This window comes from Hipposideros armiger, unplaced genomic scaffold, assembly GCF_001890085.2.
Source record: "Hipposideros armiger isolate ML-2016 unplaced genomic scaffold, ASM189008v1 scaffold_133, whole genome shotgun sequence".
NCBI lineage: Eukaryota > Metazoa > Chordata > Mammalia > Chiroptera > Hipposideridae > Hipposideros > Hipposideros armiger.
Genome location: NW_017731483.1, coordinates 973,577 through 993,427, shown reverse-complemented (window position 1 = coordinate 993,427; position 19,851 = coordinate 973,577). Strand labels below are relative to the sequence as shown.

General features: G+C 46.4%; 2 protein-coding genes across 2 annotated transcripts in view; one reads left to right on the top strand and one right to left on the bottom strand.

The window, feature by feature from the left end:
- Positions 1-16,506: 16,506 nt before the first annotated feature.
- Positions 16,507-19,052, bottom strand: ALG2 (ALG2 alpha-1,3/1,6-mannosyltransferase). Its single transcript, XM_019649561.1, has 2 exons — positions 18,607-19,052; positions 16,507-17,732 (listed from the first exon to the last, which is right to left on the bottom strand). Exons 1-2 carry the CDS (start codon positions 18,952-18,954, stop codon positions 16,830-16,832), a joined length of 1,251 nt encoding a protein of 416 aa, XP_019505106.1. The 5' UTR covers positions 18,955-19,052; the 3' UTR covers positions 16,507-16,829.
- A 262-nt stretch (positions 19,053-19,314) lies between these two features.
- The window catches only part of SEC61B (SEC61 translocon subunit beta), a 9,996-nt gene continuing 9,459 nt past the window's right edge, over positions 19,315-19,851 (top strand). The window contains exons 1-2 of the mRNA XM_019649562.1: positions 19,315-19,425; positions 19,626-19,723. Of these exons, the coding sequence (XP_019505107.1) occupies positions 19,423-19,425; positions 19,626-19,723 (101 nt within the window). The 5' untranslated portion in view covers positions 19,315-19,422. The remainder of the gene's footprint in view (positions 19,426-19,625; positions 19,724-19,851) is intronic.

Below are 19,851 nucleotides of genomic sequence, written 5' to 3'. Positions count from 1 at the left end.
AGAGCGAAGACCTTAAGAAACAATGTGTTTTTTATGTTCTCTAGTGCTTCCTTGATTTTTCCAGAAAAGAATGTGTCTCTGGCAGCTGCTGTTCCAAGGAGAATATGGAGTCACAGGGAGCAGATCATAATCCAACCCAAACCTGGAGCCAAGTCCAGCTGCAGAGCTGTTCCAGCCAAAGCACAGACCTGCAAGTGGAAAAAAAAAAAAACATACTTGTTGTTGGAAGCCACCGAGTTTTGAAGTGCTTTGTTATGCAGTGTTAGTGTGGCAATAGCTGACAAATACATCATGCCACTTTGGGGTTAAACCTCACATAGGAAGTGTACATAGAAGAAACCACTGGCTAAGTTTGGAGGAAATCAAATGTCTAAGCCTATCAGAGAAGTCCACCTTTGGTGCCATGTCTAAAATGGCATGAAAGTGGGAAGGCAGCACCAGACAGGCGAGAGGGCTAGAGAAACAGGCAGAGGTAGTGCTCCTGGTTGCATATCTGATTCTTGGACAGAGATTCAGGGCTTTTGANCAAATCATCCCCAAGATTTTTGTAAATTCCTGGAGACTTAGGTTCTTTTGTTTCCTCTAGCTCTTCCCCAGAGAAGCTGTCCTGATGCACCATCTGAAGGAGACCTCCCCCCACCCCACTGTAAGTCCTTACAACAACTTTTATTTTCCCTTCAACATACTCTTACTACTACTACTGTTGCTGCTGCTGCTGCTGCTGCTGCTGCTACTGATAGTGTCAGTTTATTACTAACAACAGTAACACAAACCTAGTGAGCACCTACTGTGTGCTGGGCACTGTGCTAAATGACTTGCACGTAGTACCTTTGATAAGCCCACAACAACCCTATGAGGCAGGTGCTATTATTTGCCCATTCTGGAGCAGAGTCTCCCAAAGAGTAGGGGTTCGAGCCTGGGTTTACCAGCCTCCAAAGCCCAAGCTCTTACCCACCGTATCACATTTGCAATTTGTGGCTCTCCCTCCAGACCCAACTGCAAAGGCAGGAAACACGTCTGGTTGCTCCACTACTATGTTCCCAGCACAATGATTTTGTTCAAAAATGATACAAGGAATTGTACATGAGTTTGTTTAGCCTTTGTTGCTCCCAAGCCAATGGAGTTAAGCTGGGTTTTTTCTTTTTTCCTTTTTGGGGATAAGGGAGTGGTATTTGGTTCTGCTATGGAAATTCACTCTTTTCTCAGTTGCTTTAGAGGAAGACTATTTCCTGCAAATATGGCTAGCTTGGGTGATCTCTCATTTAGCCCCGCCTCCTCTTCTTCTTAAAACCAAAAAATTTCCCCATGCTAGCCCATAACCCCGCCTTTCCCACTGCTGTAAACAAGCCGCTCCAGTTTTTGCATGTCAGAAGGTGGCCCTCATTTTCAGAATTGTTTACAAGCTTTCTAGGAGGTCTGCAGCCTCTCTACTTCTTCTTACCCCCCTGTTCAGGCTCCTGCTTAATTTCCACTGCTTTGGGCAACCCTTCTAAGTCATGCTGTTCTGGAGTTTTTTAATGTCCTCAGCTTCAAGAATAATGGTTGTGTTGGGGCGATTTCCAGGAAGAGAAAAGGGAAATATTGACCTAGTGCCATGAGGTGGCTTGATGGGGTTTGAAGTGAACGTGTCTAAGGGGCAGCCCCAGGTGCTTGGTGGCACATGGGAATAGAGGCTTACTGGTACCAGAGCTGTCCGTTTTTCACGTTACTGGAAAAGGACCTAGCCAGAATGCTCGGCGTCCGACTCTAGTCTTAAACTGTACATTAAGAGGTCCCTATTAGCGGTACTATTGGAAGAAAAATAGATAACACTGCCAAGCTAAAATAAACAATTAAAATCACCCATCATGTTTCCACCTGTCAAATAGTGATAGGGTGGCTGAAAGCATTCAGACTTTCTTCTGTACATATATGCACACAAAAGACCTTATCACACTAGGCATATGATTGTGAACCCAGATACTCTCAATTAGCACTACATGATGAATGTATGTCCATGTCAAGAAACACCGATTTATGTGCTTTTTAGTGGCTCGACGGTATTCTAGTGTATGCATGGAGTATGATTTATTTAACTAGTCCCCTATTGATGTGCACTGTCTTTAAATGTTTAACCTTTTATGAAATGCTACATTGAATATACTTGCATATATATCCCTGTGCTGTTACCTGACTTTTTCCCCTACGGCAGGGTTTCTCAACAGTGACCCTATTGATGTTATGGACCAATAATTCTTATTCTGAATGGCTGTCCAGTGCATTGTGGGATGTTTAGCAGCATTTCTGGCTCTTACTCACTAGATGCCAGTAGCATATCCCTCCTCCAATATCCTGACAATCAATATCTCCAAATTACCAAATGTCCCCTGGGTGGCAAAATGGCCTCTGCTTGAGAACCACTGCTCTAATGATAAAGTTCTTAAGTCAAAAGGGCCAAGGACATATATCTTTTAAGACTTTTGCTCTCTTTTGCCAATTGCCTTCCAAAAGTTTCCTGGTTTACTCCCACCAACAATGTATGAAATTGCCCAGTTCACCACCCTTATAAATATGAGCATTAACATTAACAAAAGAAACTACCAATCTCTTAAGACAAAAGGTTCTCTCATAGTTTGATTTTGTATTTTTATTACTGGAGTGAGCTTGAACATTTAAAAAAACATGTAGATTTACCATTGTTTCTGTNGTGTGTGTGGTGTGTGTGTGTGTTGTGTGTTGTGTGTGTGTGTTTTGTGTGTTTGTGTGTGTGTGTGTGTGTGTATGTATGAGATCAGTCTCAGAGCAGAGGGACAATCTATAGGGGACTGCGGGGACAGCTTCCTGTGAGGCCTTGGCATCACAAATTATCAAATTTGTGTCTTCCCAAATTTTCTTACTGTGGAATTTCTTCTTCAGGGAAGCCTCAACTTGGCAGATAGAGAGAGCCTTTCAATGGATTTGAATCAGGTACACACAAGTTTTCTAGGATAATCTCCCTTAATCAAAGTCAACTGGTTATAAACTAATCACATCCACAAAATACCTGCAGAGCCATACTTAGATTAGCATTTGTTTGAATAACGGAATATAACCCAGCCAAGCTGACGTATTCAACTGACCATCACAGGTTGGCTCAGCTGAAAATGACTGACAGAGAGCAGCTACTTAGCGAGGGGTGCTGGAGTTTTTCGGAAATCAATTTGGTTTCCCCAGATGATAACAACTCAGGGTAACCGACCGATGCAGCTGGCTCTCCTTTACATCAGTTGAATGAAGCATTTTTGCCAACGTTATCTTGACGGATGCCTGACTCTCATAACATACCAGTAGGAAGAGACCCGGCTGCCTGTTTCACAGGTGAGCAGCCCACACCGTAAGTCTTGCTCCTAAGCCGGGGAAGCCCACTGGCATCTTTCTCGGCCCTCATCTCAGTCACCAAGGGGTTAAGACTGCCACAGCCTCTGCCATCCCTCAGGGGTTTCTGCCTGGACTCAGAGGCCATTAATCATCCTGGGCCAGGGCAGCAGGAACAACACTTACTAGCAATTAACCTACAGTAGAGGGAGCATTGTTTTCCCCTGCCTGCACTTCCCTCTTCTACACGCCCAATTACTCTAAATTAACGTTTACCCTGCAAAGTGCCTGTTAATTGGAAGGGCAGTAGAAAAAAAAAGGCCACACACCTACCCAGTCTAACTTAATAACCGCAAAAGAAGCCATTAATTAACAGGAAGCGTAAGTTGAGATCTTGTTGAGACCAAATGTTTCTCTGTAAACCGTGTGTGTTTCTGAGCCCTCCTCTGCACCCGCCCCTCTCACCAGCACTTTGGGTTATAAAAAACACTCATAATAAGGAAAACTGCACTTTGAAGAATGTCTGCACTGGCTGGGGTCCTTAGAGATTCCTGGAAATCATTTTATTGTCCAGATGGGGAAGCTGAGGCTGAGAAAAAGGAAAAGAAACCAGGGTCACAGGGTCAGCTGGTTGCCTTCCTGACCTGGTCCTCTCTGCACTCTGCCATGTGCATTTGCGGGGGCGTTGAGATGCTGGGGTAGCATCCTCTCTGGTCCACAGATGGCAGGTAATCAGGACTATCAACTGTCATGCACCTGAGGGTGACAAGCAAGAGGTTTCCAAGGGGATGAGGAAGGGTGGGTACACACTCACAAGTGGAGAGCAGCTGTCTCCAGGCCGCCTGTCCCCGAATGTCCCTCACTGACTCGCATCGCCCCTCCCAGGTGTGCAGTTGGGTTGAATGGCACCCGGATCCCCCAGCCCAGCAATCCGAGGGGGCTTATGGACACTTCTCCCTCACCCCCACCTGCCATCAGTTCCCAGGTCCTGCCCATTTGAATCCTGGGCGTCACTCAGACCCAGCTCTCCTTTCCTTGTGCACTGTTATGGCCTCCATCCCAGCCAGGCCTCCATCTGGCCTGGCAGCCCTTTGATGTGTCCCAGGTCATTCTTCCATTCCCCACTGCGACTGTTTCACCATTTACTGACTTGCTTGAAGGCCCTAACTGGTCCCTCCATATTCTGATCAGACAACCTCACTTCCCTCCCCAAGAAAACAGACCATCAGGGGGCCCAATTAACTTTTCTTCCTTCCTGCTGGCCCTCAGCCTCTCCTGTGCACGGTCCACAGGGCTGCCCTTTAGTTGTAGAGGTGCCCTGAGTCCCCGCCTGGGCTCTGAGTCTGTGCCTCCTCAGAGAACTTGCTCCTCTCTTACTCCCTTCTGTCTTGACCCTCTCACTTTCTCCTGGCTGCTCCCCATATTGGAATACTCTCAGTGCCTCCCATCCTAAAATAGCCCTGCCCGCCCCCAGCGTCCTCCTGCTGCCGCCTCCCACTCTCCTCCCTGTGGTGTCCAGCATCTCCAAATGGCCATCCACACTCATGGCGAATTCTCACCTCCCACCCACTCTCAATTGCTCCACAGAAATGGTCTTTCCTATGTTCAAAAGAACCTTTTTGTTACTAAACCCAGGAATCATGTTTTAGATTTTTGGGTTTTTGAAATAGGCACTTTCTGTAGAATTTTCTACTGTTGATCACTTCCTCGCTCCTTTCTGAAACTCACTGTCCCCTGGATTCCATGAAAACACTCTTCCTTTGACAGGCATCTGTTTCTGCCTGCCCCCTCAGGCCCCTTCTTTTCTCTTTACACGTCCCCCACCGGCAGTCTCATCCACTCTGGTGGCTTCCATTACCCACTAGATGATGGTGATGATGGAGAAGATGGCTCATGAATCTCTAGATGGAGTCTATATTGACTCCTGAGCATCAGGCTTATATCCAGCCCACTGGTTCACATATCACTTGGGAGTCTTATAGGCACCTCACACTCACCACGTTCAAAATGAGCTCATTATCCTCCCCCTGTATGCATCTCCCCTAGGACTCCCCATCTCATTGAAAGTGTCACCAGGCATATAGGATTCATCCCTCCCCCCATCTCTCATGACCAATGAATGAATCAATTAATCATCTAGCCCTATACATTCAATCTCCAAGGAGCCTCTGTCTTACCCCCGCCATTACTTTAGCTATGACAAATTGTGGTCTTACCTCCCTACAGCCAGAGTGATCTTGCTAAACCCATATTGTATCTTACACCCTACAGTGGCTCAGTGTTGCCCATATGTCATAGGTCATGCCCTTGAGAACATCCTACAAGCCAGGTTCCTTAAGACCACCAACTGGCATTACACCTTGGAAAAATTCATGGACTAGGACAAGAATTCTCATCTCAGCCCCAATTTTCTAATTTATAAATGTCAAACAAACATCCCTTCAGCAATGTTGGTTCTCAGAACTTTGATATCCATTTACTGATTTAAGTCTTGAAACACTTCCATGAGGTAGGTACTATTGTCCCCTTTTTACAGATGAGAATAATGGAGTCTCACAGAGTCTGAGGCCCCAAAATAATTAAGACAGGACTTGAACTCTTTTTGCTCTTTCCATGATTTCACAGCTGAACAATCATGGGTGCAGAGGTGGGGTCTTCCAGGGACTCAGGGACCACTCTGACCACACCACAGATCTGGAAGACTTGCTCATATCGCCAGCATCTCTTCCTGTGTGCCTGAGGCCTGAGCCCCTATCCTGAGTTCTAGGTCAAAGGGGACCTACTCCCTCACCTAGTCTCAGATGGAATAAGGATGACAGACAGCAGAGGATCAATAGCTATCTGTCCAGGCTCCACTGACAAGCTAATCTTTTCAGTAAACATTTCATTAGCTCCTGCCAGGCTGCTCACACCTGCTGACAGGAGAGGCAGAATGGGGTGGGGGAGAGGGGCCTTTGCGTTATATGAGGTTCAGGTGTCAGCAAGGGTCTCCTGGCCCTTGAGATCCAGCTAAGCTCAGGTATAACACAAGTGCCATGCAGTAGCGGAATCCAAATCATCCCCAAGATTTTTGTAAATTCCTGGAGACTTAGGTTCTTTTGTTTCCTCTAGCTCTTCCCCAGAGAAGCTGTCCTGATGCACCATCTGAAGGAGACCTCCCCCCACCCCACTGTAAGTCCTTACAACAACTTTTATTTTCCCTTCAACATACTCTTACTACTACTACTGTTGCTGCTGCTGCTGCTGCTGCTGCTGCTACTGATAGTGTCAGTTTATTACTAACAACAGTAACACAAACCTAGTGAGCACCTACTGTGTGCTGGGCACTGTGCTAAATGACTTGCACGTAGTACCTTTGATAAGCCCACAACAACCCTATGAGGCAGGTGCTATTATTTGCCCATTCTGGAGCAGAGTCTCCCAAAGAGTAGGGGTTCGAGCCTGGGTTTACCAGCCTCCAAAGCCCAAGCTCTTACCCACCGTATCACATTTGCAATTTGNTCAAATTGCTTTGCCCACATAGTTTGCTCCCAAGATCTTGATGTGGAAGGGACTCTGAGTGAGGGCAGCAGCAACACAGCCTTGGGGAAAGCTGTGTTGGGTTTAGGGAGCCAGGCCTTCTGAGAGTGGAGGGAGAGGCTCGAGCATTTTGGGACAGAGGGCAAGTAGGTTCTTGGTTGGTACTAGACTCTGGGAGGAAAAATCAATGTTAAATTGTGATTTTAAACAGATTAAGCTTACTTATGAAAGCAATTAGTTGTGGGTATTTCTTTGCAAATGGCTTGAAACCATGTCTTTAGTCATGCAAATGTTAGCAGGTAAAGAGCATTTTATTTTTACTATTAATTCACCAAACATATTGAGTGTCCACCACGTGCCAGGCAGACTAGAGAATGTATTTGGGCAGGGAGTGGTGAGTGGATGAAGAGAAACACAAAAATGAGTAAGTTAGGGTCACCCATTTCAATAAGCTTATTACCTACTTTAACATTTTCCCATATTTGCTTCGTCTCGCTTTCCATTTCTTTTTAAATTATCTTGCAAAACCATTGGAAAGTAATTTCAGGACATTATGACTCTCCATCCCTTTACATTTCAGCATAAATCTCCTAGGAATAAGGACACATTCCTACATCACCATCTACCATTATTACTAACGAAAGTAATAAAAATTCTATAATATCTAATATTAAATCTGCATTCAAATGTCTCTAAAATGGATTTTTTTAAGCTGGTTTGTTTTAATTGACTCTGATTTTGTTGTTTTTAATTACCTGGTGCAACACTGACCTTTGATCAGTGCAGCCAATGGGATTTCTGTTCATTGCATAGCGTTTGCTTGTATCATAGGGTCCTGTTCAAAACAAAGTCACCAGGCTCTGCAGGGCTTGCCCTACACCTTCTAACTGAGTGACAACAAGGACCATATCTTAGAAGGAAAGCTGGCCCTCTTTGACTCCTCTTTCCAACTGTGCCCAGAAAGACCTTAGGCTCTCATCTCATGGGCCATCTCATATCCACTCAGGTAGGATGAAATGGGCTGCAACCAATTAGGTTCATCGGCCCCTTCTGCAGAGGGAGATTCACTGATGAAACGCCATGCAGGAGTTTGGTGAGAGCGAAGGCAGACTGAAGAAACGGAAAGTGGTTGGACTTGGGAATCAGAGAGCCTTGAGACTGTGCGTCCTTCAAGGCTGTGAGAGGCAAGTTGCTGAAACACGCTCATCTATTTTTTTTTTTTAAAGATTCTACTGGGGGAATTGGGGAAGGGAACAGCGTTGGGGAATGGGGAAGGGGAACAGACGAGTTGCTGTCCTTTTGTTCTTCAGCCTAGTTATGGAGGACGTCACGTCACTGGCCCACATTGGTATTGTGATCATTATGTTCTTCCCAGCTGAAGCAGATCAGTCGCCGGCCATTGGACGTCTGCTCATGGCAGCTCACACCAGCTGCCAGCCGCTCACACTGGCTGCCGGCCACACATGGTAGCTTACAGCAGCCCACTGTAGCCCACTGCAACTTCGCCATTGTTGGTGACTCACGGCAGCCCAGCTCCAGGTCGAGCTGTTGTTCACCATTTTAGCTGTAGATGGCAGTGTCACTGCCCATGTGGGATCTGAACTGGTAGCCCTCCTACTCAGAGCTGGCATCCCAAGCCAACTCTTAAACAACAAGCCCCTAGACTGGCCCACCACGCTCATCTGTAAAGGGAAGTATGCCTACCCTCATGGAACTGTTAGAGTGGCCTCTCTACATAAATTATTTTGAATTCTGCATGTGGAAGTGTGTCTATTCTATTCTCCCCCATCTATTTAATAATTTATTCATCAGTGTGGACTCATGGATATTTATTGTATTCTTTGGGTTGTAAACCAGTACTTCTTTCTTTATCTTGTTGCACCTGTGTCTCATTGACATATTGCCATCTATGTGGGTTTTCAATTTTCTTTTTCTTATCACTTTCTTACTTTCTGGCCTTACAAGATGCTCTAGGCTCATCTTGTATATTTCCTGTACCATCCTACAATCAGTCATTTCTCTAAACAGCCTTGATTCCTTTTATTGGAGAATAGCATTAGAAACCAGGTTCTGGGTGCTGGGTATGTTTGTTACTGCCGAGGTGGTGTTGCCATTTTCTAGGCCCCCTCAGCTGGGAAGGCAAGGAAATATATGTGTGTACACTAACCTGTGTATATACACATATCTCTAAATATTTCTACATGTAACCATCTGTGTCTATATTAAGTTAAACATGAATTTGTACTGCTGTCTCCAACTTAATCCATTACCTCATTGATCATTCTCAGCCTTATCCCCTTGCTCATTTGTAAACTCCCACTCCAACCATGAGAAACCTGACTCCCACCATCTGTTACCCATTTACTTAATTGTTTAATTCCAGTATACATGTATAGTGGTTTCAGAATTGTTAACCTTCACCCCTACGGGAAACAAGTTATCAGCTAAAATGTTTATGTGCCATTCCTTTTGCCTTTAGTTTTACAGATACCACTAATTTCCAAAATTACTTAAGCAGAACCTTTCTCTCCCACCACCCCCTTCAGTGAGGTGGTTTCAGGCATTTGTGCAAAATTCATTTTTTTCCCCCAGTAGGCAGATTTCAGCCCCTATAGAGTCAGCCTCAGGTAGTCTCTGGGACCCGATTTTCTCTGGACCATCCTTCCATTCTTCTACCTTTCCACCCTCTTCCTGAAACCCTGGTTTCCTCCTGCTCCCCTTCACCTGGTGTAGGCCAGGAACACACGTATGGTCTCTATCCTGAAGGGGCAAAGGTGAGTTCTTACAATCAGGGATAATGCTCCGCTGCCCTCTGGGGGATGAGGTCCAGGGTCCCAGTTTATTTAGAGGGGAGAACCTATGAAACAAGAAAACCATTCTCTTTCTAGTGCTCATGGCCTCTCGTAGCATTACTTCAGTATGTTGTTATGCTAACTTAACCGCCATCCACAGACATAAGGATGGAAAGAAAGAAAGGGGGTGAATGGGGTCAGAGAACACCCCCTGCTTGGAAGACTCTGAGGACAGACTGGGAGGCTGGGTGAGACTCGGTCCTGCCACGGCCATGCCATGGTTCTACAGGAGATAGAGTTTCCAAAAATCAAATCATGAATGGAAACAGAATTTTATTCTCGTTTAAACATTATGTTCTTCAAATTTCTCTATTATGTATATTTTAAAAGTCATCGGAGTATTGGAAGACTTTGAAAAATCACCCATTTCTCCCTGAAAGGTGATTTAAATAACATTATCATAGTTATAATAATTCCTGTGGCTCTGGGGTGGGGAGTCTGAAGTTTGAAGTGATGCCCTCATCAATTCTGTCCCTGGGGACTAGGGATGAGGAGGGAGGCTGACAGCTGATCACTTCTTGCCTTTCTTATTCTAATTATACCTTTCCCTAAAGTAACTTTTCCAGCTACCCTCCTCACCTCACCCTTTACATCCATGTTTAAAAAGAGACTATTCAGACAGCTTGTGAACAATGATGCTTTGGGATGGTTTAATCCAGGAAAGGAAACCTGTAGAGGGTCTTATCTGGGGTGAGCGTCTCAAGCATCCAAGATTATCTCCCTGTCACCTCTCGACCCACCTTCTTCATGCCACCTTTTAATTTTGGTAGCAATTAGGGTGTATATGGATAATGCCCATTAGCATATTCATGGTCATCTCTTCATATTTATTGTCCACGCAACTCATTAATCTTCATCTACTTTGTGTGCTTGACAGCTCAATCTATTTTGCAATCTCTGGGAAGCAGCCATAACCCCGTAAAGCCTTTGTTTTCCTGTAAATAAACGGTGTTGGGGACCAGAGGACAATGGTGCATCCCGTGGTGATTGACACCAGCCACGGCTACTAATCAGGATGGGACTTCATTGCCAGCTGAGTCGAGTGCATGATGGGGCTATTGTTCCAATGCTGCCAGGGCAAGAACACACACAGCCAGTCACCTTCGCAAGATGGGTTGATTGTTCTTCAAGATTAGACTGAGTTGCCTTATTATCCGTCTCAGACAACAAGGCATCTCACCCAAACAGACGCATTTGCAGGAACGGCCAGCACACTGGCCAGATTTGAATTGCTAATGTATAATCTGCCTGGCACAGATGTGCAATGAATATTTGGATGTTGTTTTGCCCGTCAGTCCAGGAGGCTGCATTGATGAGGTGATGAGTATTCAGTGATGGGTCCTGGACTTTGGCCAACAGCAGAGTTGGAGCACTTGCGCTGACGATAATCAGATTACCTCCCAAAGTGCCTGTGCCGTAATTCAGTGGCAAATTCTGTTACAGAGACTGTTGGGTGGAAAGCTCCCTCTTTTTTGTGGAGCAATGAGATGTCTTCCTATGTTTTTCAGACTTGGGAAAGGTACAGGAGTTGCCTGTATTGTGCCCTCACCTGCCAACTCGGTAGGCGGTGAGTCATGTGGAGCTGGCCACCTGGGTTTGAATTTGCCATTTTCCAGCTTATTTTCTTCAGTTCTTTGTGCCTCAGTGTTCTCATGTGTTAAAATGGGTGCACAGACTCCCACTGCTGCTCTCACTGGGATGGCAACAGACTGGGGCAATTCATCGGGCCTGTGAGAGGCCACCTTCACCCCTAACAAGTTCATGACACCCTGAGTTTACAAATCAGCTTCATGTCCTTTGGCTTGCTCATATACTGATTCAGTGCCTCTCATGTACTCTTTTATTTGTCCATTCTTCACAAACACCTTGTGGGGTGGGCTACTGAGATCTGATTATACCCATTTAATAGAGAAGGAAATCTAGACTTTAGGTTTCAGGACACTTTCTCAATATTTGGAATTCTAGGTTAAGTAACACAGAAATGCAAAGGCCATTATTTTAGCAGACTGTTCTAATTCTGCCTGGCAACTTCTTGGGAGTGTGGCAAACCACAAAGGTAAGTCACACCTGTGCTACACTTGTGCCCCCCACAGCAGCACACACACACACACACACACACTGAGAGACTCTTCTAGACCATATTTGTCTCAAATGACGTTACTGGCTTGCCTAGTGATAGGGTTTCCTGCAAGATATTTCAGCATTTGCTTGTGGTCATATTTCTGGGTCACAAGGCCAGGTCACCCTGATGTAAGCCCCACCAAATCCTCAGTCCTCTTGATAAGAATAGTGTGCTGGCTCCAGCAGCCCCTTGGCTCAGGAATCAGCATGGTAACTGCCCCCTCCCAAGGGACAGGCTGGAAATTGGGTCTGTCATTGGGAAAGCTCCCCTCCCCACTCAGGTAGCAGGCATGAGGGCACTGGTGTCTGGATGGTGGCACCCTCACAGGCTGTTGGGACAGAGTTGCAGGGCCCTGAGGTTAGGGATGAAGGAGTAAGGAGTTCAACGGAAGTAGCAGGAGATAAGGGGTTTTGATAAAAGTGGAGATGGTCTAAAGGGTTTCCGAAAGAGGTAGAGGAGGGCTGTGACTCTCCCTCTGTGTGCCTCATTCAGGTTCCTTTCTCTTTCTGGGACTCTGTTTTCCCATCTGTGTAAGAGCAAATAAGTTTGGGTGACCTCTGGGGTTTCACTCAGCTCTGAGTGGTTCGATTCTGGGGGTTGGAAATGTAATGAAAGGAAGTCACAGAACAGTTAGTGATACTGGCAGAGGTGGACAGAAAAGGACTGACTGTCATGGACAGAGATCGGGGAGAGCAGAGAGCAGTATAGTGTTCAGGTCCATTTTCCTTTTGGAAGGAGAAAAGGCAGAACAAGGCAGTGGGAGTGGAAGTGGTGTCCTGGTCAGGTCTACAGGGTGAGGCGTGGACTGAAGAGGCACCTGTAGCACTGTTGACCTGGAGTCAGACAGACCTGGGTTTCATTACCGCTCCACTGCCTCCGAGCTGTAAGCCTCAGCTTTTCTACTGTAGAAAAGGACTATAATAATTCTCTGGAAGGATGCTGTGAAGAGCAAATGAGACAACCCAAAAAGAGCTTCACAAACGCTAGAGGCTGTCTGAACAGGGGTTCGCTAGTCATTAGTCACTGGATCACTTCCAAACAGGAAGAAATAAAACACTGCTCCTCTTTGTGGTGTGTGTGTGTGTGTGTGTGTGTGTGTGTGTGTGTGTGTGTGTGTGTGTGTGTGTGTGTATTCAGCTAACTGGTGCAGATCTCTGCATCCATGAGGCAATGAAGGGTCAGCGGTTGCACGCATGTGCACAGGTGAGCAAGCAGACCCAGGAAAACAGGGGACTCCTCGAGAGACCACATCAAGGAAGCTTTCTTCTCCAGTTCCCTTTTCCCTGGTGGAGTGTGACTGCCTTTCTGGCTTAGACTCATACACCCAACTCAACACCTTTGAACTTAAGCTAGCTTGAATTTCTGCTTTGTGCAGGTAAATGACCCTGATAACTCCACTAGGACTTGAAATGACCCAATGTCCGCTACAGGGAGGGCAGGCAGCATGGCCTCGCAGTGATTCTCACAGGGGTTGGGATACGGCAGTGGGGTGGGTGAGGGACATCAGCATCCTTTAGGGTCAGAGGACTAATGTGAAGACAGAAATGTCTTGTCCCCTCACTTTGCTATGACTCAGAAATCTGTATTTATTTTGAATTTCATAGTGTTGAAGGACATGCAGTATTTATGCTTATCTAAGGGGTGCAGGCTGAGGAATGCTGGCACATACAGCCCTGGATGGCTTAGGTAACCATGGGTTGAATCCTGGCTCGGTCACTTTTCAGTTGTGTGCCCTTGGGCAAGCATCTCATCGCTCTGAGCTTGTGTATAAAGTGGGGGAGAATCATACCCACCTCACAATACTGCTCTGAAGATCAAAAGGCAAAGTGGAGAGCAAGGCCTTTCTAAACCTGAGGACCTGAATGGGGGCGCTGCAGAGGGAGTCTCGCTGATGAAACGCCACACAGGAGTTTGGTGAGGGCGAAGGCAGACTGAAGGGAAAGTGGCTGGACTTTGAAACCAGAGAGCCTTGAGACTGCACATCCCTCACGGCTGTGTGAGAGGCAAGTTGCTTAATCACGCTCATCTATAAAGGGAAGTGTGCCTACTCTCATGGAACTGTGAGGAGTCAATGAGTTGTCTGCTGTGCATCTCCCGTCAGGCCCAGCACACAGTGTTAGGCTTATTACTGATAAAGTCCCAGACAATTCACTTCAGTGTTCTAGGCTTCTATTTTCCCTAACCTCAGTTTAGTTTTGAAAGCTGTGGAAACCTTGTAGGGGCTAGTTACATCCTAGGACCAGGAGCTGGGTCTTATATGTAACATATTAATATAGGACCAGGTCTAATATTAATTTTTGCTTCAAGATACATTAGGGTTTATTTTCAGGGATGTCTTATTTTTTCATGTACAACAACCTACATTTATTCATGTACAAAAATCTACATTTATTCAAATACAGTCATGTCATCTTCTTCTGGAACATTGTCATAATTCTCCAAACCCCGAATTCTGGCCTGAATTTCTTGCGACTCCATTTCCTGTAGAACCATTGGCCCCAATCTCTCATGTCCTGCAGCAATAGAGCTCTCCTTAAATGAGCACTTCTTGTCCATGTAGCCTGCTCGTAGTGCATTGGCAACACAGCTGTCAGTGATTTTATCCCATGAATTCTTCACCCAAGTCACGACCAAAATTGCAGGCACCACAATTCAGAAAACGTTTCTTTACTTCACACAAGTGCATTAAGTGTTATACACCCGTTACAACACATGATGTATTGAATTATAAAGATTCATATTAGACACAACCATGTCCGTTTGTTATCAAGTGTGCATGTTATTCGTGCGTTGTCTGTACTCCGATTGGTCATTTGGCAATAAGTCTTGAGTTCATCTGTTTACATAGGCGTTTAGCTCTCGTTCAAAGGTGCCCACTTGGGTATTTACAAATAAGTATGATTTATATTATCATTTAAGTATTAATGTCAATAACATTATTTATTTATATTTAATTATGTTATTTTATAATTCCATACGTCCATCATGTGTTGCAGTGGACATACTAAATGCGTCCATCTGGCTGACAATCTTAACTGGGGCTTATTTTTGGGGTAGGACTTATATTACAACCACCCTGAAAAATCATGCTAGGGCTTATTTTCCAGTTAGGTCTTATTTTCAGGGTAACATAGTATACTGCAACCTGAAATGTCATTCTCTAAAGAACCCCAAAAGAATACAGTAGCGCAGCATGAACTCATGGAACTTCTACAATAATTTTCCATATCCCCAAATTGCAAACTAGCTAACATTTATATGAGAGCCTATACTATGTGCTATAAGTAGTTTGAAGTACTTTACATATATTGTCATAACCGCCCTATGAGGAAAGCAGAATAGTGCAGTGATCCCACTTTACAGATGAAGAAGCTGAGGCACAGAGATGAAGAATTTTGCCCAAGGTTACCGGGGCTGCGAGGCTCTCAGGTCTGTGCTCTTAGAATGGATTAATGTGGAGCCTTTGGCTCGGGATCTTGGCTATTTTTTAAAAATGAATTTAGCTTTAAAGGTGTATTGGAAAGTGCTTTATTTGTACTTAGACCAACTGATCAATAATGAACTGTAAGACTGGTCAGTGCCATGAAAGGGGTAGATTCCAAGGAAGGGAAGGTCACTTCCACTTCGGGGATGAGTGGTCACGGCTGCACAGCAGGGGCGGGAGGCAGGCCCTGAGGGGTAAAATACAGTTGTGTCTTATGTTTAGTAGGAGCTTACCTAATACAACACAAATACTCACAAAGCTGACAAATCGTATATTAGGAAGTAAACCCTGAACAAGATGCACACCACATGCGTGACAACAGTCCCTCTTCACTTCATTATCCAGTTTACTCCAGTTTCTGACTTCAGGCTTGGCTGTCATATCTACATACAGATCACAGACGCCCAAATTTTGTATTTTATTGTCTCTTCCTATGATAACCATGTTTTATTGTCATGTCTCAGTGTGCAAAAGAAATACAATAAATCATCTGTAAAAAAGTACAGAGCATTCTTGCTTTGGTCCAAGCAGATATGGTGAACAAAAATTTCCCTAAAGAGGACAGTGAACACTTAGGCAGAGTGATTCTGGGAAGTAGTGACCTGTTCTCATTATGCTCGAAGCCAAATTAATCAACTGTGATGATGGTACACTTCAACCATCAAAACCAAGGCAGGCACACTATGACTCAAAATTTATAGGCAGAGCAGCAATTATTTGGAGAAAATATATTTAAAGTATTCTGTTGAATATGGAATCATGCCATATTTATATCTTTAAAAAAAATTTTTTTATTGGGGAATTGGGGGAGGGGAACAGTGTTGGGGAACTGGGGAAGGGGACCAGCCAAGTTGTTGTTCTTCAGTCTTCGTTGTGGAGGGCGCCAGTCGCCATCTGGCTTCCCGTCAGTGCCTTGTGGCCTCTAAGCTCAAGGTGCTGTGTTCAGTCTTAGTTGCAGGTGGGCGTAGCCACCATCCCATGCAAAAGTTGAACCAGCAGCCTTGTTAAGAGTGCATGCTCTATCTACTGAGCCATCTGGGCAGCAGCTCAGCTCAAGGTGCCAAGTTCAGTCTTAGTTGTGGGTGGGCGTAGCCCACCATTGAACAGTCAATCTTATTACACCAGCTGAGTAAAACTGCCACCTGCTGGCAGCTCAGCGATGCTCAGCTCTGGCGCAGCATCACTGGCCCATGTGGGAATTGAACCGGCAGCCCTGTTGCTCAGAGCTCGTGCTCTTAAGCCAACTCTTAACTGAGCCATTCAGCCAGCCCTGTCATATTTATACCTTAACACTGATAAGACTCAATTATTATAGCATAAAAGATATAGTTTTTCTGAAAAAGTAGACAGGAAAGTGTGGTGTATAGGAAGGTGGCTCAAAGTCAAGATTCAAGTATATGTTTTGAAAAACTTTTCTATACTAGATTCTAGGTTTCTTTTATGGTTTCAAAACTGGGTCTTCAATCTCTAAATATGATATTAATGAATGTAGCATAAAGACCTTAAAAAAATCATTTGATTATACCAGCAGTTTGGTGACATATTGGTAGAGCCGTTCTGTAAATGCTTCAGAGGAAAACTTTTCCTTCACCCTGGCTCTGCCAGCCAGTCCCATTGTGGCTTTTAAGGAAGGTTCATGGATGAATTTTTCTATTGCTTCTGAGAAATGCATGGGGTCAGGCTCACAAAGAAATCCTGTGACGTTGTGGACAATGGACTCCAAGGGCCCACCTGAATTAACAGCAATGACTGGGCAGTGCATATACATGGCCTCCAAAGGGACGATGCCAAAGTGCTCATTGCTTGGTGTGTAAATCACACATGTGCAGCCGTGGAGGAGTGAGATTTTCTGTTTGTCTGTGAAAGACCGCAGGAAAGTCACAGACTGGTCAAGGTCAGACTGCTGGGCCATTTTCTTTAATTCCTGATAGTGTTCCACATTCTCCTGGACTCTCTCGTCATAACCACCTGCCATGATCAGATGAACCTTGTCCCAATCTTGGGATGTCAATCTTCCACGTAGCTTTACTAGGGCTTCCAGTGCCAAAGTCAGATTTTTCTTCCTTTCATATCTGTTGATGGAGAGGAACAGGAATTTTTTTCCCTTGGGGACTAGGTCATCAAGCTTTTCAGGGACAGCTGAGTCAAAGCTGGTGACATTCAGAGATGGGTAGAGGACATCGGGTTCTATGTGAGACAGGGACCTGAATGTTTTCTTAAAAACGGCAGCTGTGAACCGGCTGTTGACCAAGATGCAGTCTGCCATGCCTGTGGTGTATTCCTCCAACCAGTCAATCGGTGCCCTGTATAGGCGTTTAAGAAAAGAATCTCTCCTGGTGAGAAGCAGATCTGGGAAGTGACAATAAAACAGAATCTTCTTACGCCGTCTGGCCAGCTTGAACACTGGGATACAGGCAGACACCTAGTCAAAGCAAAAATCAACAACAGATAAAGCAGCGGTTCTCAACCTTCCTAATGCCGCGACCCCTTAATACAGTTCCTCATGTTGTGGTGACCTCCAACCATAAATTTTTTTTCTTTGCTCCTCTATAACCGTAATTTTGCTACTGTTATGAATCGTAATGTAAATATCTTTTTGTTTTCCGAGGTCTTAGGCGACCCCTGTGAAAGGGTCGTTGACCCCCAAACGGGTCGCGACCCACAGGTTGAGAACCACTGAAGTGACTGGTAGACATAAGGAGTCTAGAATAGCTAGAGCCCAGATCCAGGTCGGCATTCTTTACCAAGAGAAAGAATCTGGACTTTCCTACAAAGACTAATGGGGAGCCATGTTAAATGTTTTAATAGGGACATGATATGTTTAGCTTGGTGTTTTAACATGACACTGCTGAGCAGCAGGGTGGCTGGCTGCAAAGGCTATATGGTGGGATGCACATGGACTAGAAGTAGTGTCAACAGAAATAATGCAAAGAGGGAAGATACAAGAATTACTTATAAGAGGTGACCATGGCTGACTTCTCTAATGCTTGTGTTTCCAGAGCGAGCCCCAAGGCCCATCTGCTTCAGAATCACACGAGCCAGCTTGAACATGCAGATTTGGGGGCCCCACCTCAGGGTTCCTGGATGAAACTTCTGAGGGCGGGGCCCTGTAATGTGTAATTTTAATGTGTCCACACTATAGTTCGAGAACTGCAGTCACTCCCAACTCTGATGTCTCCAGATCAGTTCCAATCTTTCCGAACCGCAGGCTGGGAGGGGGGACATCATAGATCAAGCAGTATGCCTTTCACAGTAAGAAAAAGAGGCGGGGCGAGGGCCCGGCGAAGTCGCCTCACCTGGTCGCATACGACCACGTCGAACTCTTCGTCGCCGAGGAAGAGCACGTACAGCGCCAGGAAGATCATGCGCACGTAGGCACAGACAGCGGCGCCGCGGCCGCCCCAGCCCAGGCTGCGGGGCAGCCAGTCGCCAGCGCAGTGGACCGGCAGTTCGCGGCTTTCAGCGAAGGCGTGGCTTGGGTCGTAGTGCGCCGTCCAGATCTTCACGCTACACCCGCGCGCCTGCAGTGCCAGCGCTGCGTCCAGCACCAGCCGCTCGGCGCCCCCCACGCCCAGGTCTGGGTGCAGGAACAGCACCGACGGGTTGGGACCCGTCTCCTCGGCCTGAGCCACCTTCTCCGCCATGGCCCGGAAGTCGCGCCGGCGCCCCGCACCGTTATGGACAAGCACGCATGCTCCTCCCACCGGCTCCCAGCGGGCCACTGCGGGGCTGGGCACGCCCCGCGGCGCGTGCGTCAGTTAGGCCACATCAGCGCTAATCTGTGGGCGCGTAGTAACTGCCGTAGAAAAATTTCTTGTCTGAGTATGGCTATATACTTCCTTTGGTAGGGATGGACGCTATGAAGTAAGCTGTGATTCACAGTCAGGAGAAGGAAGGTTTGTACTTCTCACGTAGCAGCTGACCAAGCCGCCTGCAGCAAAATTTCTACAGGCATGTAGTGGGACAACCCAGGCGTCCTGGGAATCAGCGAGGACCCTGCCAGCAGGTCTGGGGGCGGGGCCTGAGCCAGTTTCTCCAGCTGCCAGACATTTGGAGGCTCCACCGCTTTTCGACCATCTGCTTCAGCCCCCTGTCACCCTCCAGTTTCCAGCATGGTATGGTGACCCTAGCTGTCCTCCTTAGTCCCCGCCTCTCCCAGGCGCCCCGACTTCTACCTTATGCCTTGCCCTCCTTTTGTGGCTCCCTTGCTTTTCTCATTCTCCTGTGCAGGTGCTGGTCTCCTCTGTCAGGACCTGGGGTCTGGGGGCCAGCGGGCAGCGCTCACTTCTCCTTGTCTCCTTGTCTCTCTCTACAGCCTGGTCCGACCCCCAGTGGCACTAACGTGGGCTCCTCAGGACGCTCTCCCAGTAAAGCAGTGGCCGCCCGGGCGGCGGGTTCCACGGTCCGGCAGAGGTAAGGATCCCTGGGACCCACTTGGCTGTGGGCCCAGAGAAATGGGGCCCAAGAATCCCCTTGTCCTGAGAAGGAGACCCCGGGATATTAAGATTCACAAGGGCGAAATGAGCCTCAGGTGATGTGGC

Coding starts and splice junctions, on each gene's coding strand:
- ALG2 (XM_019649561.1), bottom strand. CDS start 18,954: ATGGCGGAGAAGGTGGCTCAGGCCGAGGAGACGGGTCCCAACCCGTCG. Junction 17,733..18,606: donor ACGTGGTCGTATGCGACCAG/GTGAGGCGACTT, acceptor TGCTTTGACTAG/GTGTCTGCCTGTATCCCAGT.